Source organism: Rhagoletis pomonella, unplaced genomic scaffold (assembly GCF_013731165.1).
Source record: "Rhagoletis pomonella isolate Grant_MI unplaced genomic scaffold, Rhpom_1.0 Rhpom_scaffold_00003, whole genome shotgun sequence".
Classification (NCBI taxonomy): Eukaryota; Metazoa; Arthropoda; class Insecta; order Diptera; family Tephritidae; genus Rhagoletis; species Rhagoletis pomonella.
This window is the reverse complement of record NW_023458557.1, coordinates 76,301,595-76,323,502: the sequence shown is the minus strand read 5'-3', so window position 1 is coordinate 76,323,502 and position 21,908 is coordinate 76,301,595. Positions and strand designations below refer to the sequence as shown.

Below are 21,908 nucleotides of genomic sequence, written 5' to 3'. Positions count from 1 at the left end.
TAACACAACGAATTTCAATTTGTCATGTCATATTTACAGTCACAATATGTAGTACCAAATGTCAGTCACTGGCGAAGCAAGTGTGTGAGTGTAAAACCACCCGCTGTAGGGGGGTATGAAGTGGTCAGTAGGCGGAAGATGTGCGCAAATTCCTAACACTTAAGCTGATTTTGTTCTTTTTTCACTTGCATACATATATACATATAAAGTTGTGCATTCATAAGTATGTATGTAAGTAGGTAAGTATGCAAGTGTGTGCATAATTCTTTATTTATTTATGAAACTAGTAAAAATGATGTTGACAACTGTCAACGCTGCAACAACTCACAGCTGGTTGTCTATCATTATGCATACATATGTAACTCTGTTAGAAACTGTTGCTCTACAGTGTGACGTTTACGTAGCAGCATACTTAAGCGAATTTGTAAATAAATGTGTCTTGCAGTTCTCAACTACATTTTAATTAATCATGCTACGTCTATATGTCGGTGATGGGTACCGCCTTGCCCTCGGGCAAAGCTCTTTAAGCTTTTTATACATTTTGTATAGGGGCGTGCAGAGTAAAAGCTCCCTCTGCCGATCGTTGATATATGTACATTAGGGTGCTTTTTTTGCGACTATTGTTTTTTTTTCACTCCTACCTTGAAGTTTTGTGCAAAACACCTAAAAAACTGTCTGAAAATTTGAACCCCTAATATTAACATTAACGCCTCGCCCAAGGCGTGCAAAGATTCGCCATACAAAATACACCCAACCACAACATTACATATGCAGAAGTCTGTTGGATTTTGATGTCTAAGTAAGAATGGCATGCCATGCAGTGCAGTGTAAAGTATGCATAACTGAGGTATTACAAATTACAAACAGTTTTGGCAGATTTAAAAAAAAAACTGTAAATTCTCAAAAACAGACGAGGTGACGACTTGTGTTGTTTACGTCTACAAAAATAAGAGGGGTACGAGATCTTTAGTTTTTAAAATACCATAGAGTGCTTGATTTTTTAATTTTGGCTTTATTTAAATTCATTTGGTAAAACATTACTTCAACATTTATTGCGGCTACTGGAATGCAAAGAGCAGCTGAAACCTTTTTTCTCAAAAAGGGAAAACTGCACCTCCATTGCCCCTTTTTAAGTTATTCGTTTAAATCTAAAATTTTGAAAAAAAAACCGTAATTTGTACTAAGAGGTTATTTGGAAATTGTAAGCTTATCTAAAAAACTGGAATTTACAATTAAAACTGTAATTACGGCAACACTGCCCGCTGGGGAAGCTTTTTAGGGCCCTTTGTAGATTTTATATCACAGATGACCAGAAAGAGCTTTCAAAGATCTTGTGGCTTATCAGCCAAATTTATAAAAACTAAAGAAGACTTTAACTGCTTTATATGTAAATCTTAAACCTATTTTAATTTTCATAAATAAGGTTATATAGCTTTAAGAGCATCTAAATTGTACGGAAAGCTTTTAAAACGTTCTCCCACAGGATGTGCTTAAAGAAGAGACACGCGCAAAATAAAAGCTCTCTCTGATCATCATTGATGTAAATTATGCAAAAATTGAGAGCAAGCAAGATTAATTTTATAATCGAAAGAGACAGAATTTGTGGTTGATTATTTTTATAGTCATCGCCGCTTTTGGGCTTTTCATACCAAACTTTTGAAACTGAATTGTATTTTTTACATTAATGAGTTTCTGTAGTCTCTGACTGAACTATAAAAATGAAACTGCTTCAATATACATAGTTAGTTAGTTATCACTCTGAGAGTTCCTGATCTCTGGGCTTTCCAAAAATGAAGATAGTCAGCCTTTTCGTCAATTTCATGTGAATATATCGCTCCCGTAATTTTAACGGCGAAACAAAAACAAATTGGCAAAAATGGTTTTTGTATCGGAATTTTTTGGAATGGGATTCGCTATAAGGCCGAATTTCCCTACATAGTTTGCTCTCGAATGATTGTAATATTATTTCCAGCCTTCCTTCGTGGACTATATACCCATTAACATCATTCCTTTCTTCCTGGAAAAAAAACCTTGGCTGGAGGGCTACTTAATTAGTAAAACGTGTGGAATAGTTTAAAACCTATCTCTAATGAAATGTGCTACTCTTCGGCGCGAATAGTGAAACGCGGTGCAACAAATTGTGCTCTGTTATACTCGAAAGGATAATCAAAGAAACCAGTCGCTTAAAAAAATTGCTTTCCGAATATATTGAAAGCGCGGAGGTCAGATTCGCCCCATGGATATTAATCCAGGCTCAAGCGCCTAACCGACTAGTTGCGCATTTTTTTCCAAGATTCAGTTAAGTTTCGATACTCTTAAAGCGAATTTTTCAGTTCAGCCTCTGTTAAAAGCGAAAATTCTATAGGTAAAATATATATCGAACAAGTCGGAGTATAGCCTATCTAGATGATACAATCCTACCTTAAGCAAAAAATTTATAGTAATGCATTACGAAACAAGGAAGATGATCTTGAAAATTTTCATTAAAAGCAAACAAAAACAAAACCAGCTTATCACACTTCCGAATAAGCTTGAGTTTCAAAAAACAAGCAAAGTAAGGCTTAAACAAGCAGACAACCATACACATACTTAGTTAAACACGCCATAAAACCGCTTATAAACAGCAAAAAAGGAAATAAGCGGAGCCGGCAAAACAGTAGTCAAAAATAAGAAAAAAAAAAACAAATAAGTAAAAGTGGTCAGGGATATTGAAAGCATGAAAACATATCGAAAAAACACAGCAGTCAAATAACCACAAAACAGATACGACTGGCAACTTTTAATTGCTCTTGCAATTGCAACAACAAAATTTACTGGCTGCAAACAAGTATGCCATTGAATTGGAAGTTAGGTAAAACCAACGCTTTGCTAGCTTTTCAACCAATGCACCGCTGCAGTGGTAAGTTGGTAAGCAGAAACCACAGTGAAGCGGAAAAACGCTACTAAAGTTTATGGATGCTTGCATTTCCGTTGCTCACGCTGCAGTTGCTAAGGCAAACCCTAAATTCATTAAGGCTAGAAAAAAGTTAACAAATTGCAATAAAAGCAATTAGGTAAGCACTTACAGCAATTACTGCTTAACAACCGAGCAATGGACGTGAAAAGCGGGCCAAGTGAGGCGAAATTAATAGAAAAGAAAAACGAAAATGCATAGATGAAAAAAGAAAAAAATTTCATAAGTGGGTTGAGATTAAACAACGATTTTTTAAAATATATTTGAAATTGCAATATAATAATTAACAGTGAAAAGTTTTGGCTAGCACAAATCGAACAACCACTTAACATACCGTCCCTCCTCGCCTTCGCCCGGCGTTTTCAACACTCATTTGTGGTTGTTAAAAAAATTGGCAAACGCCGCGGCGCCGTTCGTCAAGTGTTTATTTAGCGCATGCGCGACTGTTTTATTGCCAGCAGTTAACACCAAAGTGTTAAAAAAAAGTAATGCTTGTTGTTGTTGTTCTTGCTGCTTAATAGGCAGTGAGCCAGCCATTCAAGCAGCTGTTGTTTAACCAGTAGCAGCTTACAATAAGTAGCGCACTGTTGCACTCGTGTGTGCAACATTGCAATGATTTACAATATTGACTCTTGGCTTAGGCATAATAACCTACACATGTAACAAAAACATATACATATACTTGTGTATGTACATATAAAAAATTGTTATTCGCCAATTGTGTACAAAGCCCAAATGTTCTTTTTCCATACATGATTCTATTTTGGTGATTTTTATATTGCTTGTTCCAAAGTCATAAAAGTCGTGTTGGCCACAAAATTAATGTCACAATTTGTGACAACCAACACAAATTAGCTGACAATTCGAGGCGTACGGCGAATTTGGGCCAGCAGTATTGAAAAAATATATAATAAAAACAATATAATAAAAAAATATTAAAAAAAAAATAAAAATATGATGGATTAGCGGTACAAGCTAGAATTTTAAAGAAAAAAATTTAGGAAGGAAATTTATTAAGTATTTTTGCAGATTTCATTAGAACGATTTCCAATGAAATAAGGGAAATTCAGTTTTTTTTTGGTCAAGATCGTGCAGTTTCTTGGAAATTTAAATGGAAAAAATTTACGGACGCCAAAATCGAACTTATTTTCGAGATTCGAATTATTAAAGTTTTAACCAAAATTTGACAGATTAGCAAACCTTTTCTCATATTCTGGAAAATAAAATTCATGCTTAAATTTTAAAAAATAATTTATGGTCAAAATCGGGCAATTTCTTTAAATCCCAATGAAAAAAAAAATATGAAATCAATAAAACGGGGTTTTTCCCATATTCAGGAAAATAACATTCTAAAATATTTATTGGTCAAGATCGTGCAGTTTCTTATAGATTTATATGGAGAAATTTAGGGACTGAAATAATACCTCTCAGCGTCAAAATCATAAGTGGGAGTCAAAAATTTATATTTTGAAAAAAATTTCAACCAACATTTGACAATGCTTTTCTCATATTCTGGAAAATAAAATTCATGCTAATGTTTTTAAAAATATCTTTTGGTCAAAATCGTGCAATTTCTTTAAATTTAAGTGGGAAAAAATAATTATATCAGTAAAATTGGGGAACATATCTATATAGGAAAATAAAGTTCTTAAAAATCTTTTGGAGAAGATCGTGCAATGGTTAAGTATAAGTGGGAGTCAAAAATTACATGTTGAAAAAATTTTCAACCAAAATTTTACAGATAAGCAGTTTTTTTCATATTCTAGAAAATAAAATTCATGCTTAAAATTTTTTGAAATATTTTTTTTTTCAAGATCATGTAATTTCTTTGAATTAAAATGGAAAAAATTAAGGATACACAAATTTTCGAAATCTGAATTTTCTCATTTCTCGTATTTCATAGTTAAGAATTAGATATGATTCCATTGCATGTCAATATAATTCGAGAACTTTGAGCTTTCGTAAACGAGAAAAGTGAAAGCTCTGCAAACTCATGACAGTTTGGAAGCTCTATTCAAAACTTAGCATAAATGTGAGGGCGAAATACTAATTTTTTTCAGTGGAAGTCGAGAGCTTTGAGCTTTCGATAATGAGCAATGTGAAAGCTTGAAGCTTTTCGTATTGTATACAAAAATTTATATTTTGTTAAGAAACACTTTTTTTAAATTTAGTTACTGTTTCCCTTAATTGGCTATTATGCGGGTAAGTTACGTTTCCATTCCCCTAACCCTCTACTCCGCAAAACAACACGCTACCTCACCTGATTTCCGCTTCTCGCGATCGGGTACCACCAAACTTTTGGCGCGTTTTACACGCAATGAACGCCGTCGTATGGAGCGTAGAAAAGCTTCTGGCATTCGTGAGAAACGTTGCGGTGTTTCGGGCGGCTTAGCGGCCGTTGTAGTGCGCTCGGGTAAGAAGAAATTTTTGACAGCCAACATTTTATTGCAGTAATTTCGGATGATTTGAACAAAGTACTGAATATAATTGAGTATTCCAAAGCGTATCCGAGTAAGTGATGTTGGAGAGTTTTCAAAACTTGTCTAATCAAATTATTAGAGTTGCACAATTTTCTGAGCACTTGTAGCACAAAAGAGTAGCTTTTTTTTTGTTGCTTTAACACCGAATTTTATTTGGATTTTATATGCGTTTGCTTGTCATATCAAAAGCTTAATCGTTTTTTGTCAATTATTTAATGTTTGAATTTTTGCAAAAGTTGAAAATTTTTGTTATTGATTCTTTCGTTCACTTTATTTTTTGCTGCTGCAGCGTCATTGAATAATTTGCATGTGTAAATATTTGTTAATATGTGACTAAGACATTTGATTTGTCGTAACACACTTTTGCTTTTGGGGCTTTATTGGTAGCGTTTTGCTGTGCTTTAGTCACCTGCAAATATTGAATGAGCTGTAAAATAAATATTTCTGCATAAATTTGTTTCGCAGTTTCTAACATTGTGTACCAGCAATCACTAATTCAATACAACAATTTGCATGACATAATCAATGTTATGATGAAATTCACCAATTTCATTTAAACAAACCAGTTTACCGATGATTGTTGAAGTAGAATAAGGTTTCAAGCCGTTATTGTTAAAATTTTACATTTTCTATGGCATTATTTGTATTTTATGCACGCAATTTTTTGTTGAATATACATCCATATTCGCAACAGCAACAATTTTGAGTTTTGAGTTTCAGGACGCATAAATTGTTTTGCAAAATACAAACTTGTTTAATGTGTGTGTGTTAAACAGCTGCATTTTTTTTTTGTTGCAGATTCATGATATGTCACTTCCCACCATTTTACATGTTACAATTCTCGCTATTTGGCGGAATTTTTACATTTTCCACATTTCATACACTACGTTTTTATTGAAATTCTTTCAACTTTTGGTTTTTTTTTTGTTTATTCGCAACTACGACATATTCAATGCACGTTTATTTCCGGTTTGACGAGCTGCACATCGCATGCATTAATTCACACCAAACCATTGCTACACGCAGCCAAACTAAAACTGAGGGAAATTTTCATTCGACAACAGTGTTTTACCGGCAAAAGCAATAACATACGACCGGGTAATTAACGAGCTACACAGGCGAACCAGTTTGTTTACAGTATGACAGCAACAGCGCCAGTGAACATGTATTATAATAATAGCTGTTCGCTACAGCGCAATGCATTCGAATGCTGGCAAAAGTAAGCAAAATGTTAGCAGCATTTAGTCTGTTCCAATAGCAGTCCGGTTTACAGGATTTAGTCAGAACTTACAGGAAGTCGTTCCTATTGACATAAAACCTGTAAGTGGGAACACATTTGAGAGAGTAACTGAGCAACTGTTCCTAGTCAGAAGTTACAGGATTTAGTCCGGAGATTTTTTTCCTGTAAGTTCATGAAAAGTGTCAAACGATCAGCTGATTTACATGTGCAAACAAAAACAGAAAGCGGTGAAAGCAAAGAACCTTATATTTGTTATAAAATGGAAGTAAACAACGAAATATTTAAATATGTATAGATTTTATTAATTATTTAGTGATATTTCAGCCAAATCAGTGTAGTGCCAATGACATGTAAACAAACCGTCTGACGTTTTTACAGGAAATAGTGCTTTTTGCGTTCCTATGCACTTCTGCATCTGCTCTCCTTTTACTCTCATTTGAGAGCGTAAAATTGTAGTTTGACAGTTCCACAGGTTTTAGTCCGAAGTTCAAAGGAACAGACTAATTACTTAGAACTGAATGCTGTTAATTTGCAACTAAGCGATGTTACTGATGGCTGTTATTTAGTTCAAGGAAATTTCTAATTATGTTAGCATTTATTATTTTTTTTTTTACAAATACATATATTATTTTACAATTACATGATTTTTTTCTCAAAATTTTGGCGCATTTCTTCTTTATAAAAAATCTAAAAATAGCCAATTAACATTTTAAGTCTAACGGTATTTCGCAAGAGGAAGTGCAAAAAGGTGAATAGTCTCATCTCTTTCTTTGGTAAAAAATTATATGGTGATTTTATATTTTGTTTGATGAATTCCTACATCTCAAATCTTTCAGAATTTGTTAGTAATAAAAAAATTAACATCAATATTCGCTGCTTCTCATTATATTAACATTCTCTGACTAAGCGATGTTATTGATGGTTGTTATTTAGTGGAAGGAAATTTCTAGTTCTGTTGACATTTATTATGGTAACAGCCTTGATAACATAACATGCTACTAAGCGCTGTAAATACTACATTAACGCATATAATTTTATTAACATTCTCTGTATGAGATACAGGGTTGTTAACAGTAAGCGTTTAATGAGAACATTTTTTGACTCTGTTAGCATTTACTAAATAAGTTAACCGAACGGTAGCTTTGAACTCTGTTAGTGATTACCAGTGTGACCAGGCGACAACGAAAAAATGAAGCTTAATTGAGTTATAAAAAAAGGTTGAAAAAGGGCAGTGGAAAAATAAGCGTAAAAAATGCATTACTTTTATACCGGAAATATTTAACAGCACCTCTAGAGATTCAAGTGAATGGTATTCATTAAATTAATTTAAAAAAATTTTCGCACAAACCTTCCCTGTCGGCCTTGAGCGGCCTGTTTTCCGAACTTTGTGCTCGACTCTCTACTATTTTTTTTTTTTTATATGGAAGTTGCAGGCCTTCTAAAGGAGACACTTTTTACGATATATTTAATTATGACGCAGTACCAATTTAACTTTTTTCCATAACACCGTGGCACGCATGCTCCAATTCTTCCTTCTCAACTGCTTTCGAATAGCATAGCTTTTGGAAGTTCATCCAATAGAGCTTTCAAAGGTAAGGGTTTACTTAAAAAGCCCTGCCGACTGGTTTTATGACGGAAATAACGGGACATCCTCATAGGCAACCATATTTATCTTGGTAATGTTATCAGGCAAATATATTGACAATGTAGATAGCATATTGCTTATGGAAAGCAATAATTATCAGAGCTGTTCTCTTGATAAATATTGCCTGCCACGAACAGTCAGTTTGCTAATTTAATTGTCAATTTTTCAATTGAAAGAAAACGTATTGATGGTAGCATCGTAGAAATTTTGATATTGAAGTAAAAAAAGATATTCTATATTGGATTATTTATGATTATGTGTAAGGAAAGTATTCAGCAAGTTATTTACGGCTTCAAAATCATTAGTCAAACATTTCCGGATAGGTAATAAGAGAAAAAAGCATGGTGGATAGTTGACCGCAAAATTTTTAAACATTTCTATAAAATCGTTTTTTTTTCATCAATTATATAAATAGGCAATCATGTTTCCTTTACACCCCTTTTACGGCTAAACTGTACTTCTAAGGTATAAACAATTATATATCATTAGAAAGGTATTTTGATGCTGATGTGCAGGCAATTTTTAAAATTTCAAATTAGTTTAAAATAGAGCGAAAAAATCAATTCAAAAGTCACACCAATACCAATGCCATACATGTACATGGTTGGGGCGGAAATGCCTCCTAAATGTATGCTTTAATATTGATAGTGAATTAAAGAAACGTGCTAAGCAGCAGTTTAGGAATAAGATGTATGTATGTATGTACATGAATAGATTAGCCTCAAACAAGGATGGAGATAATTTTGAGTATGGAGAAGAAGAAAGGGATAAATACAGAAATTAAAATAAAAGTAAAGAAACCTAAATATAAAGACAAAGAGGAAGGAAAATTTAAATACCTAACTTAATAACAATGGTGGGGGTGAATATGTAAATGAAGAAAAGAATGGACATATTTAGATCAGGATAAAGGAAAGGATAAAGATGAAGAAGAAGATGAAGACCAAGGCGAGGAAGAAGATGAAGATGAATATGAATATAACGATAAAGATAACTTATCTTAACTTAACCCCTTAACTTAACTTAACTCACCTCAACTCATCTCACCTCCGCTTAAAAACTTACTCCACCTGAGTTCGCTACACATTAATTCACCACACCTTAACTCCCCACACCTAAATCCACCACGCTTTAATTCACCACACCGTAACTCACCACACCCCAACTTTCTCACCACATCTTAACTCACCACACCTTAATTCACCACACCTCAACTTTCTCACCACACCTTAACTCACCACACCTTAATTCACCACACCTCAACTCACCACAACTAAATTCACCACACCTCTTAAGACCACCACACCTGAATTCATAACACCGTAACTCCCACACCCTGCACACTGCAACTCACCACACCCAATTTCAACACATGACATGATACCACTAAAGAAACAATATAAAGAAAAAGAGGAAGGAAAATTTAACTACCTAACCTAATAACAACGGTGGGGGTAAATACGTAAATGGAGATAAGAATGAAGATATAGATCAGGATAAAGGAAAAGATAAATATGAAGACGAAGGTGAATATGAAGATGAAGAGGAAGATGAAGATGAAAATGAAGATGAAGATGAAGATGAAGATGAAGATGAAGATGACGATGAAGATGAAAATGAAGATGAAGATGAATATGAACATGAACATGAACATGAACATGAACATGAACATGAACATGAACATGAACATGAAAATGAACATGAAAATGAACGTGAACATGAACTTGAACATGAACATGAACATGAAGGTGTAGATAAACATAAACATAAACATTAAAAGCGATAGAGACAAAGATAGAGAGGAAGAAAGTGATAGGGATAAAAAGGAAATACAACTGAAGAATGTGCGATGTTATATTGTGATGTGTTATGCTACATATGTTATGTTATTGAATCTAATGCTATTCTATGTTATGTTATGCTAAGTACTAAGCTAAACTCCCCTCCACTTAACCCATTCCAACAAATTTTATTTCAGCTCAACTCAACTCACATAAACTATCCTTAATTTTAGCGGTTGAATTTCAACCGCTGGGCGAACACTAGTAGTATTAAAAAGATGAAACATACTTATAAAAAAGGTAGAATTAAAAAAAAGCCACCAAGCTTTACCTAAAATTCTGAAGCTAGAGCAAAAATATAACTGCTGAATCTAAAGTCAAAAAGGCTAACCTGGGCACACGGGTGAGTACTAAGTTAAAATTTAGCATATTCGCAAAATGTTAAGCAATCAGGTGTGTTGCCCCCCTGCGCAGATAACTGAGTAAGTATTTACTATTTGTATGTACATTTGCTTTAAAAACACGTCAACGCTGATTACGCAAAACATTTTGCTTACACATAGTTGTTTGCTAAAACAAGTGACTACATCATGAACTTTTACGTTGTGAATACGACAAAGAATGCACGAACTTGAACAGAAGCAAGAAATTATTATTATATTTATTAAGGAAACGAGGTTTCCTCTTGACACCACTATTTCTTTATTAATAAATCAGTTTAGCTCCATGAAAACCATAATAAGAAATTTGTTCGAATGGAAGAATTTTTCAAAAAGTGAAATCATAAATAATAGTCTTTCATGGGTAGCTCAAAAGTGAAAAACAGATAAAAAAAAAATGGCTGAGTTATTCCATTTTCATGAAATTGGTATGTACTGCGAAATGATATCAAAATATATGAAACGTTGAACTATATTTCAGATGTTGGTAGAATTAAAAAAGGAGCTTTGGAAATACCCTGAGAAATCGCAATTTTCTCGATTGATGGGAGTTACAAAATTGATAAAATTCCACATTTCATTCGACTTAGGTGAATAGTTTTTTTTTTTTTTTATATGGAACGTGACGAAGACTAATATACATGAACAAGAATATATTAAGGTAGGTATATTCGTATGTAAATACATATGTATGTATACTATGTAGTACGTTTGACTAGTCAAGTGCCGTTCCATCATTTGCCGTAAATCTTAATGAAATGGATCTGCAGAAATGGTAATCATTTGCTAAGCCAGGTAATTACTCAAAGAAAGTCAATAAGTGAGTCAGCAAACAGCGTGTGAATTCAAGTGAAGGGAAGCTGAGGTCACATGGTCACAGCGATAGACATGAGAAGAAATACGCTATAGTAAGAAAAGTACAAAGTGAATATAAATTGACAGGTCAAAGAGAATTACAAACTGAAACTTAAAACGAATACATGTAAATCAGCATAGAAAAGAAATAAAAATATGAAAGTTGCAATAACTTTTTTTTTTTTAATCTGGCGGTCCTGCGGCACACATACGGCGAACTGATTTATGAAGAAAATCCTACTGAGTAAAATCATAAAAATATGGAATGAAAAGTTTCCGTGCACTTAAAAATTAATTTTTTCAAGTTTCCTCCTAAAACATTTTTAGGCAATGTAAACAATGTTAATTTAACAGCTACATAACATACCACTGTTCCTAACCGTCTCAACATGTTCCTTCGTTGTTCGATGGGGTGGCAAAAAAATTTCCCTACAACTCAGCGCTATAAGAAAATTTCCTGATCATTTTGATTACCTGGTTGGAAAAGTAGGTGATTGGCAGAGTTCTTGCAACATCCAACATGCGACACAGCAATATTGCGTTAACAGTTGCAGCATTTGCATTGCACGTATTTTGTGCATATGTATGTGTGTTTATAGCCACAAAAAGAATTCACAAAAAATGCTTCCATAACCAGTGGAAAGCAATAGCAGCAATAACTTTTCACTACACTTTTACCGAGCGCACATATACCAGCAAATGCTCGTGCATATGTAAAATGTATTTACTTTTTGAGCTAATCCAAGTTTTGTCATGGAAACTAAGCAACCAACGTTCTCTGAAGTGTATGTGTGCCAAGTATGATTATTGAGTCAGATTATGTCAACGCGGTGTTGGCGGTGAAGCGCTGCACTGCAATAATGACTCCATTTACTTACATACATATATGGCAGCACGGAGGCATCCTGCGGAAAAAAGGAAAATCAACGACTTCATGCGGGCTGTTGCTAAGCTTATGTAAGCTGAACGGAAAGTGTGTCATGCTACACTGATTGGCAAGGACTGTTGGAGTTGGAAGTAACGACTGGATTGATTAGCTGATTGACGTGAGTGAGTTCCAAAATGAGCAGAGGATTTTCGCTTAAATTGATGAATAATCAAATTAAATTGATGATAATACATGGAATAGAGTTTGAAAAGTTAAAAGACAGACTTATGCTCATCCACTGGTATATATTTTAAACTTTGTACAAAAATTTAAAAAAAATCAACAAATTTTCACCTACATTTCAAAGTTTTTATTCTGAATATTTGAAGAATTATAGGTATGCAATTGATAATTTTTTACCTGACGGTGTTGTGCAATTTCTTATAGAGAAAAATGCGCAAGACCGTTCGCAAAAAAAAAAACCGAAAAAGTAAGGCGGGGAAAAATTATTAAAATTTTAGCTGATTGAAATTTGGTTTTTGTGATACTAAAATTTTTGTGATATTAAAATTTTAATTAACATACATTTTTTCCGAAAATTGTGAGTAAAATATTTTAAATGCAACACTCCAAAAAAAAATTGTGTAGATTTCCTAGCTAAAAGGTAGGTTATTGATTCCCTACCTTATTATTCGCGAAATTACACGCTCGCTTATTCCACGAATAGTTTGTTTAAATTTCGGACTTTTCAGAGTGTAATATAGCTGCTGTGGTGTGCGTAATTTTACTACGAAAGTGTGTACAAGCTACAAAATACACATCTGCTGTTTTATTTCACCCGCAGAATTGTGTAAAGCCACTAACAAAACGGATTTTTACACACGAAAATGTGTAAACGAGAAAAATACATATTCATCGTGTAAATTTACCACAGAATTTTAAAAATAAACAAAAATTTACTCGATTTATAGTAGCATTTTTAAACCGATTTTTTAGAGTGAAGGCTTGACGACAAAAGCTTTTGAGAAAAAAAGGTAAAAATTTAATTCAATACTTTTTTGAATTTATTGTTGATTTCCTAATTTTTTTGAGCAAGGAAGGCTAGAAACTCTTAGCTTTTTATTTATTAATGCAAAAAAGCTGAAATTCGCCTGATAGTTTTAAAGTCGGAGATATCTAGTCATTCTACATTTTATTTTTCAGGCTTTCACGCAAGGCAACATTAAGGCGTAAAAAGTACAGTTGCAACTGAGAATTCCGAAAAATACCGAAAATTTTAGATAAAAGTCACGAAAAAAACTTGACAGAAGAATTCCGCAGAGTGAGAAAAATTCCGGAAGGTCCCAAAAAGAGAAATGTCTCAAAAAACTCGCGACCAGGACTAGTTAAAAATACCAGAAAAATTCCGAAAAGAAACAATAAACGAGAAATGCCTCAAAAAAACTTGCGAAATGTAGTGTTGCACGAGGGAATGCCGAATAGATTCAGTAAGTCCCTAAAAACACCAGAAAGTCCCGAAAAATCCGAGGAAAGTTTCGAAATGTGCACTTGGATTCCCCAAATTTCCCCAACACCAGTTTCCGTTTTTCTTTCAATGAAAAGTCTCCTTTTAAAAATAAATATTCGCAAAAATCCCACGAAAAATATCGGAACGTCCTAAGAGCTCGAAAAAATACTAAGAAAATCTAGAAATTATTATGAGGGTAGCTCAAGCAGTCATTTACAAAAATATATGTATATTACATATATAACTGTTTCGATTCCAATTCACACCCTCATTCCTCAATCCACTTTTCCTCATTTTTAAACTAAAATCATTGAAATACAAATTTCCACTTCGCAAACAATGCAACAGCTGAAAGCCACACAGACGCACAACAAGTGTGTACGTCGGCTGACTTATTTAATGCACCAAATGACGTTGCCATTTCCGCTCCAAAAACAAAGCAACATAACACGATTTCAAATTTCAGCATCAACACAGCTCGTCTCACAAGGACAATCGCATGGTTACAATTAGAATATTTGTTGCATTGATAAAAGGATATGCCACTGTCTGTTATCTGATTTTTACCCCGACAAGTAGTCACACTTTCACTGTCATTTTTGGCACTTCAGACGCCATTTGGTATGTAATTAAAAAAACGAGAAAAAATACTCAAGGACTCTCCGTTGCCTACGCATATCGTGTTAAACACCCTCTGAGCGCGAACAATACGAAGTGGGTGTGCCTGGAGTGTATAATCGCAGCTGTGCGACACCTTTCACTTTCGATGTAAAAGTAAAAAGGAAAAGAGAAGCTCTTTCTTTTTTTTTGTATTTGATGGCTGTACATGGAAAATCAAATAAGCAGTAGAAGCATATTGCTGTAACTTTTTGACATTTACGCATCACTGGCTTGACGGCTGCGGTGCTCTCGCCAACTCGTTGTGCAGCGTTAAGCCATTAACGGTTGGATTAATCTTTGCTCATTTTGAAATGTTTTAATTAAACTTGTTGTGCAATGTGTTTCGCTGAAAATTTATTAGATAAGGAAAATTTTGCATGTGCTTTCGATTTTTCCCCGCATGATAATATTTGATTAACAAATTAAAGTGCTGGGTTAGAAAAGCTTACAATTTCACTCATAGCAAACGTTGAAATTTTCCGTAGCCGACTAAAAACATGGTTTGAACTACCTCGAGAGCTTATAAAAACTACTACACATTTTATGAATGCGTTGGCAAAAGCTCAAATGAGCTGTGGGATGAGCAACCCTACACAGAAAAATGGCCGCAAATTTTACTATTCAGTGCCTCAGATTGCTCAATCGGAAATAGATAGACATACATTTGTTGAGGTATGCATTGTAGCTAGAAGATTAATTGTGACATCTTTTTCCTTGAAAAAACACCTCGCTCAGTAATTATAAAGTGAAAGGTTTGTATAGGTTGAAACAGCAAAAGGCAGTTTTACTATTTTATCACGAGTTGTGTAATTGATAAAGTGGTCAAAGGTAGGTTAGGTCAGTTTGCGTTATCAGGCTTCCTCCGATGGAGATGGAAGCCCTTTAAGACACCGCTAAGCTGTTCGTTGTGATACCCTTAAGAGGGGAGAGCGAAAAGGATGCAGGGAGACCGAAGGATGAGTGGAGGGTAGGGAAAGAGAGGGAAGGTAAGGGAGAATTAGAAACTCTTCGTACTCGCAAAGAAGCTCTTCAAGCGACTGATGTCCATTCCCGAAAGCTCATCGGGAGTGGGCGCCCAAGGTCCTAAAACCAGATTAGCAGGCATTGAGATGGTTCCACCCCATTATCCTCCATGCAGCTGGTGCATTAAGGGTCATCGATGCTATTTAGCCTTACGGCATGCTTATCTATCACGCAATGGCCAGTTAGCACTCCCACCAATAGCAAGAGAGGTAACTTACTTAGTCTCAAGAGCTCCCCAGACCGCCTCCAGTCTTTACGTGGACATAGCTCAAGTCAAATTCGAAGCCCACCTCACCTAGCCTTACTGCGGCACGCGCACCACTCTAATTTTTTTTAGTAGCAGCAGCCACGAGAAAGTAATGTCGAGCTGTGCCAGAATAAATTTTGAAATATGTTTGAAAAGCGCGTTTATAGGAATGTGTACATTAGGGTGCCCATCGATTTTTTTTTTTGAAATTTCAAGACCCTATGAGAAATATTATTGCCAATTTTTGCAGATTTTTTAAAAATCATTTAGAGGTCGCGACTTGATATTTTAGGCCAGCAAATACGGTTTTGTAGATTTATCAGTTTTTGAATGACTTTAAAATGATGTATAATAATCTATAGTCAGACTTGGATACATATAACTTTTTAGACTACTTTTCAAGAGTTGTTTTGACATTCTTCACCTATGGACGTTCTTCTAAGAGACTTACAAACAACGGGTCGACTAATAAAATTTCTGTCCAGAATAACTTCTTGAAAACCCGCCTGTCATGCACGCAAATTACTTTCAACCGTATAAGTAACTGACTGTTTTGGAATAACTTACCATTTTTCTTTCATAATCAACCAAAATGCCATTAAGAATGTCAAAACTGAAAATATTTATATTGAATAATAATAAAAATGTAAATACTTAAAAAAAAACTGCGCGCAAAAATTCGCTTTTTCATATTTATCTTCCAATTGACTTACTTTTGCTTTTGTGAAAATATTTGCCCTGAATATTGCAATTCATAAAGCATGCATAAATATTTTCTTATGAAAATATATAAAAAAAATAAATACAAATCGCAGCACGCATGCGAAAAAAGACACAGAAATATGCACTCAGACAAATTCTCATCGCATGAATATTTGCATTTTCAATAGTGTGTGTATATAGACAGGCAAGTACGTACATTACGGTGGTTCAAAAAAAAAAGAAAAGAAAAAGTAAAGTCGGAATTTTAAGGCACTTAACACCTACGATTGTTCTATACCGAAAAAACTGAACCCTTCTATTTTTATTCTGAAATCAAAAAATATTTATAGGTCATTTAAAGCGTTCAAAGTTTACCATTTCATTTATATGGGGAAAATTTTTCGTAGAAATGGTATAGAACTCTTGAAAGTCAATATATTTCGATCGGAAAATTTTGTTTCCCTTCAGAAGAATTGCAATAATAATACCCAAATGCTTATTTAACCATTTTTTTTTATATTAACAATTTTTTATAGGATCCCCAAAAAATGCAGTGGGGGACTCATAGATAATTGCTAGTACTTAAAATAGGTAAAATGAACAAGTGGGTTTTATTACTGGAAATCTCCTGAAGAGAAACAGAGCTTTCCTATCGAAAAATATTGATATTCAAAAATTCTATACCTGCCATTTCTACGAAAAGTAAAAAAGTAAAAAAATATGTATAAGGAAAACTCTAAGCGACCTCTAAATTTTTTTTATTTCAAAATTAAAAAAAAAAACAAGGGTATAATTTTTTCGGAAAAGAATAATTCTAGGGGGTGAGAGCATTAAACTTCCGAATTTACTTCTTCTACTTTTTTTTGGACCACCCTAACGCACATACATACATATGTATATATGTATATATCTGGTTCGAAATATGTATATAAGTATGTACAGTTGTATCTACTTATGGGAATCGAAAGAAAATCAAAAATTTTTAATGGGGAAAAAATAATGCTTGTATCTGTGCGTGTAGCAGCGCCTACAAGCTCCAGGAATTTAAACTTTAACATTTCCGTTTATGTATTTTTCTTTATTAAATGGTAAAACATACTTTTTGGGTGTGCAACATGTGTGCAAAGTTTTGCGTGCGAAAATAGTACACGAAAGGAAATGATTTCTGCAGAAGGGAAATAATATTTCAAAACCTAAATTTTTAGCAATAGAAAAAATAAAAACTCGGCTTTTCGAGTGTATGGAAAAGCGTGTTTACATATATGAGCAAATAAAGAATATTTTATTGTAATTAAAATTTTAAATGCATTTACCAACGTCTAAAGGATTTTGGTGATTTAAATTTCTTTTTTTAATTTTTCAGCAAAAATTTACACATTTTGCACTTTCGCTGCTGATGCCTGGCTATAAGCGAATCACACTCATACGCATGTGACAAAACGTCATCAATCTTCGGATTTCAACCTAGTTGCTGCAGACAAGCTGCCGACAAGTGGCATGCTGCATTTATGTACTTGCACACTTGATGCATTAGAGTAAGCCACATATATAAGCGAATATACAAACCTACACGAAATTCAGTGGCAAATGCAGCAGCAGTCTTTGCGTCCAACTAGACCCGGAAAAATAAATTTTAGATAGCCATTAAAAATTGTGCAACATACTTTGTTGAACTGTTGCAAAAATAAGTACTCGTACACCGCCGACAGTGGGTTGTTGACAGCCAATGTGTTTTGCCACCAGCAACAACACCAGCGACACCACCGCCACAACCAACAACTCCTAATAGCCAGTGCTCACTCACTGCTAATGAGTCGCTACAGCCGAGTGTAATTAACCAAATCGGGCGAAATGGCCTAGCGCTGAATGTGCGTATCGGCGATACTTTTACTTATGTGTGGCGTCAACTGCAAATTGCACAAAATCGACTAAAATTAGAAGAGTGCAAGTCAATGAAAATTTTTCATATTGAAAAAATTGTGCTAATAATTGCAAAAATCTGCGCATACATATCCCCACCATTCACTTTAGCTTACGCACGTGACTCAGAGCGGCCATTTTTGGGGCTGTCTGTGCAATCATTGCTGCCTGTGGCTGTGGCTGCCCATACAAATGCCCATTGCATGATGAGTTTGCAATGAATGCTTTCGTAAATCTCTACAAATTAAAATTTAAGCTATTAATGATGGCCAAATGTGCCGCATTGGCAAAGGAAACATGTAGATACGAGTATGTATGTACATTAGGGTGTTCTAAAAAAAATAAAGTCGGAAATTTAATGCTCTCTTCCCCTAGGATTGTTTCGTACTGGAAAATATACCCTGTTTCTTTAGTTTTAAATAAAAAAAATAAATTTTTGAAGTCGTAGCAATGGTATAGAATTCTAGAAAAATAATATTTTTCGATCGAAAAACTTTGCTTCTGTTCATAAGACAATACCCAATTGTTTATTTTACACATTTTTTAATATTAACAATATTTTTTGGGGATTTTTGGGGACCTATAAAAAAAGGTTTATTTGTAAAAAATTGTGGATGATTGAAAATATATTGGTTTTCAAAACTTCTTTACCATTTCTAAAAAATAGTTTTTTTCTTTAAATGTTTTTTGATTAAAAAAAAAGCGTATATGTATTTTCTTTTCGTATTGAACAATCCTAGGGGGTGATAGCATTAAAATTCCGACTTTAACTTCACTTCTTTGACCACCCTACTGTACATAGATTCACTTTTTGTGTGACGCAAATTTGTAGTAGCACTTAAAACATCCAGCAGCAGATACACTTTTAAGTACCAAATAAATGCCTACTGAAATGCAAATGCATTTGCGGCAGCTAAACGAATTTTGCGCCATGATTCAGAAAAAAAATTTGCTCTCATCGTGCAGTGAAACAAGTTGTAGTTCTGCAAAAATTAATTTTATCACCGCAAAGAAGCGCTGGAAATTTTTGACTTGAAATTACTTATTGCTTTTTTGGTTTTGATGTTTGTGGCTTTGGCATTTATTAATGAATTTTCAATTACAGTGACGGGTCATATAATTGCAAAGAAGAAGTATTTGAATATACTACCATGGAGCACTTTTACGCCATAGAGGAGTGCCCGATAAAATCAAAGCTGCTAGTAAAGGTACGCACGACTAAGCTAGGTGTCGTGTCCTTCACAACAGAAAGCTGCCTGCGACCTTCGAAGTGCGCAGTGGAGTTCAACAAGGCTGCTTACTCCAACCCTTTTCTTTGTTTTGGTGATTGGGGATGTGTGGGGCCGCTGCTCGATTGCGGACTTCGGTGGACCAAGTCTAGTTCCCTGCCGCACATCGTCTTTCTGATCTGTCCAAAACAGGCAACACGTTATACAGTGAAGCTCAGGTGGCAAGCCTAACGATCAATTTTATTAAGATAACAGTTCGTGTGGTGTCTTGACAGTCTCCGACCAAGCACCAGGTCGTACAATACGCCGCGGTAGCGCCGAGCAGATGAAATTTTCATTTTTGACAGGGCGTTACGTGTTGAAGTTGGATGCAGAAGACGGAAAGCGAGGGAGAGGACAAACAAGTAAAAGGGAAACGAGAATAAAAACGAGAGGAAATGAGAAAACGTCAAAAATTACGCCGCGTTGATTTAGGTATAGCGCGCGCTGCTACTTGTCGGCATTGGAAAACGCAACGCTTGGCGCTCCAATTTAGGGATGCCAGTCAGAGTAATACTTCGAAACGTTTTGCCTAAAGCAATCCGAAATGAAAAATTGCTCAGAAAAGCTAGCATGCAGCCCCTTGACATCTGGATCCGTAGACAGAAATGGAAGTGGATAGATCACGGCAGTATTGCCAAAAAGGCCATGCAATGGGACACCCTAATCGGCAGAGGCTGTCAGACTATGTGAAACGTGGCAAAAAACAGTAGAGTGGGAGGCGAATCAGCTCGGGTTAAGCTGCTCTAAAACATGCATCTAATTCAAAGATCTAAACTGGTACTAATGTTTTTTTTTTACTAATAATCTAATGCATGTTCATCTCCAAGTAGATTTTTTGATGAAAAAAAATACGGAAATATTCAGAAAGCTAAGTGATTATTAAAACACGTCCGGCGATGTCGCTATCATATATCGAATGTTTTTTTATTCCGCTAACTATTTACAAGATGGCGTCCGCTCTAAAAAAGTTAAGTATCGATAACAAAACCGATTAAAAGTCGATAGTAAAACCGATTATTATGTCGATAAAAATCGGTAAAAGTAGGTATCGATAAATATGTTCATAAATATATCAATAACAATCTTTTTTTTATATTGATAAAAATATCAATTATTACATCGATAAAAATATCTATTATTATATCGATAACGAAATCCGTTATTATGTCGACAACAATATCGATAAGTACATCGAAAACAATATCGATAACAAGATCGATAAATATAACGAAAGTTCCGAAATAGCCTCAAAATACTTAGCTCCGAGAATCCCGAAAAAGTCTTGAAAATCCTGATGTAGTCCCGAGAGTCCCAAAAATCTATTACCTTTATATAAATCTTTCATCCTCTATCTTCATCTTTACTTTTATAGTCTACATATTCCCCTTGACCTTTGCCCTAATATAAGTAAAGTGTTTAAATTTACCTTAATCTTCATTTTTGACTTACCACAATTACCGTTATCCTCGAGCCAGCACAAAATACCTCGGGATCGTGCTGGGCAGTAAACTTAATCGGATTTCAATATCAGAGCTCAGAGACAGAAGGCATTGCTACGTAATTGCAGAAACTGGGTATTAGAACCTAAAATTTTGATGTGGATGTATAACAGTTTGGGAAAATTTTGATTAATAAACGGGATTACTTCAATGCTTATTGGGTAATTACATATGGATGTGTGTGTATGCATTTATAGTTATACGTTATAACGTATTCAAAAAAAATTTCTTGAAAGAAAATCAACCAAAAAATACATACATATAGCACTGCAGGCTGTTTAAAAACTTAACAAATATTAATTTGAATGCAGACCACAAACAATTTCCAAAGCCAATCTAAGCTTATTTTTTTGTCAGTCAATACACCGAATATTATCCCGATTAATGGGTTATTTGCAAAGAAAGCAAATAAATGCTCAAAATGACCACCCGGAAACAAATTGAATTGAATTCGTCAGTGTTTACGCATAAGACTTGAGTAATGTTAAAATATACATACAGATATTTGTATAGAAAAACCACAAGCGTTTAACAAATTGGTGCTCGTAAGCCAGAAAGAAAGATGAAAAAAAAATGTGAAAATCATTTTAGTAAAATTACACATCAAAATGCAATTTAATAAATGAAATTTGAAACGGCATGCAAGTATTGAAATAAGAACAAAACAAAAAGGAAAAAGGTTTGGCCGCATCGTGTTGGGATTTGCTGCAGCTATTGTGCGCCACCCCGAATATGCACTTGCAATAGGCGAAATAAAAGACAAATCAACCACCCTGGCATATTTTTTTCTTTATTAATTTTATACGAACTTTCACTT

The 21,908-nt window shown here is 34.4% G+C and overlaps 1 protein-coding gene across 2 annotated transcripts in view; it reads right to left on the bottom strand.

Annotated features, from left to right (window-relative positions):
* Window positions 1-21,908, bottom strand: part of LOC118735543 (centaurin-gamma-1A) — a 387,419-nt gene that overhangs the window by 122,749 nt on the left and 242,762 nt on the right. Inside the window, exon 1 of one of the 2 annotated variants that reach the window (XM_036465347.1) lies at window positions 5,214-6,461. The exons of the other annotated variant lie outside the window; for it this stretch is intronic. Coding sequence (XP_036321240.1) covers window positions 5,214-5,394 — 181 coding nt within the window. The 5' untranslated portion in view covers window positions 5,395-6,461. Of the gene's footprint in view, window positions 1-5,213; window positions 6,462-21,908 lie in introns of those variants that run through there. 2 annotated transcript variants of the gene reach the window in all.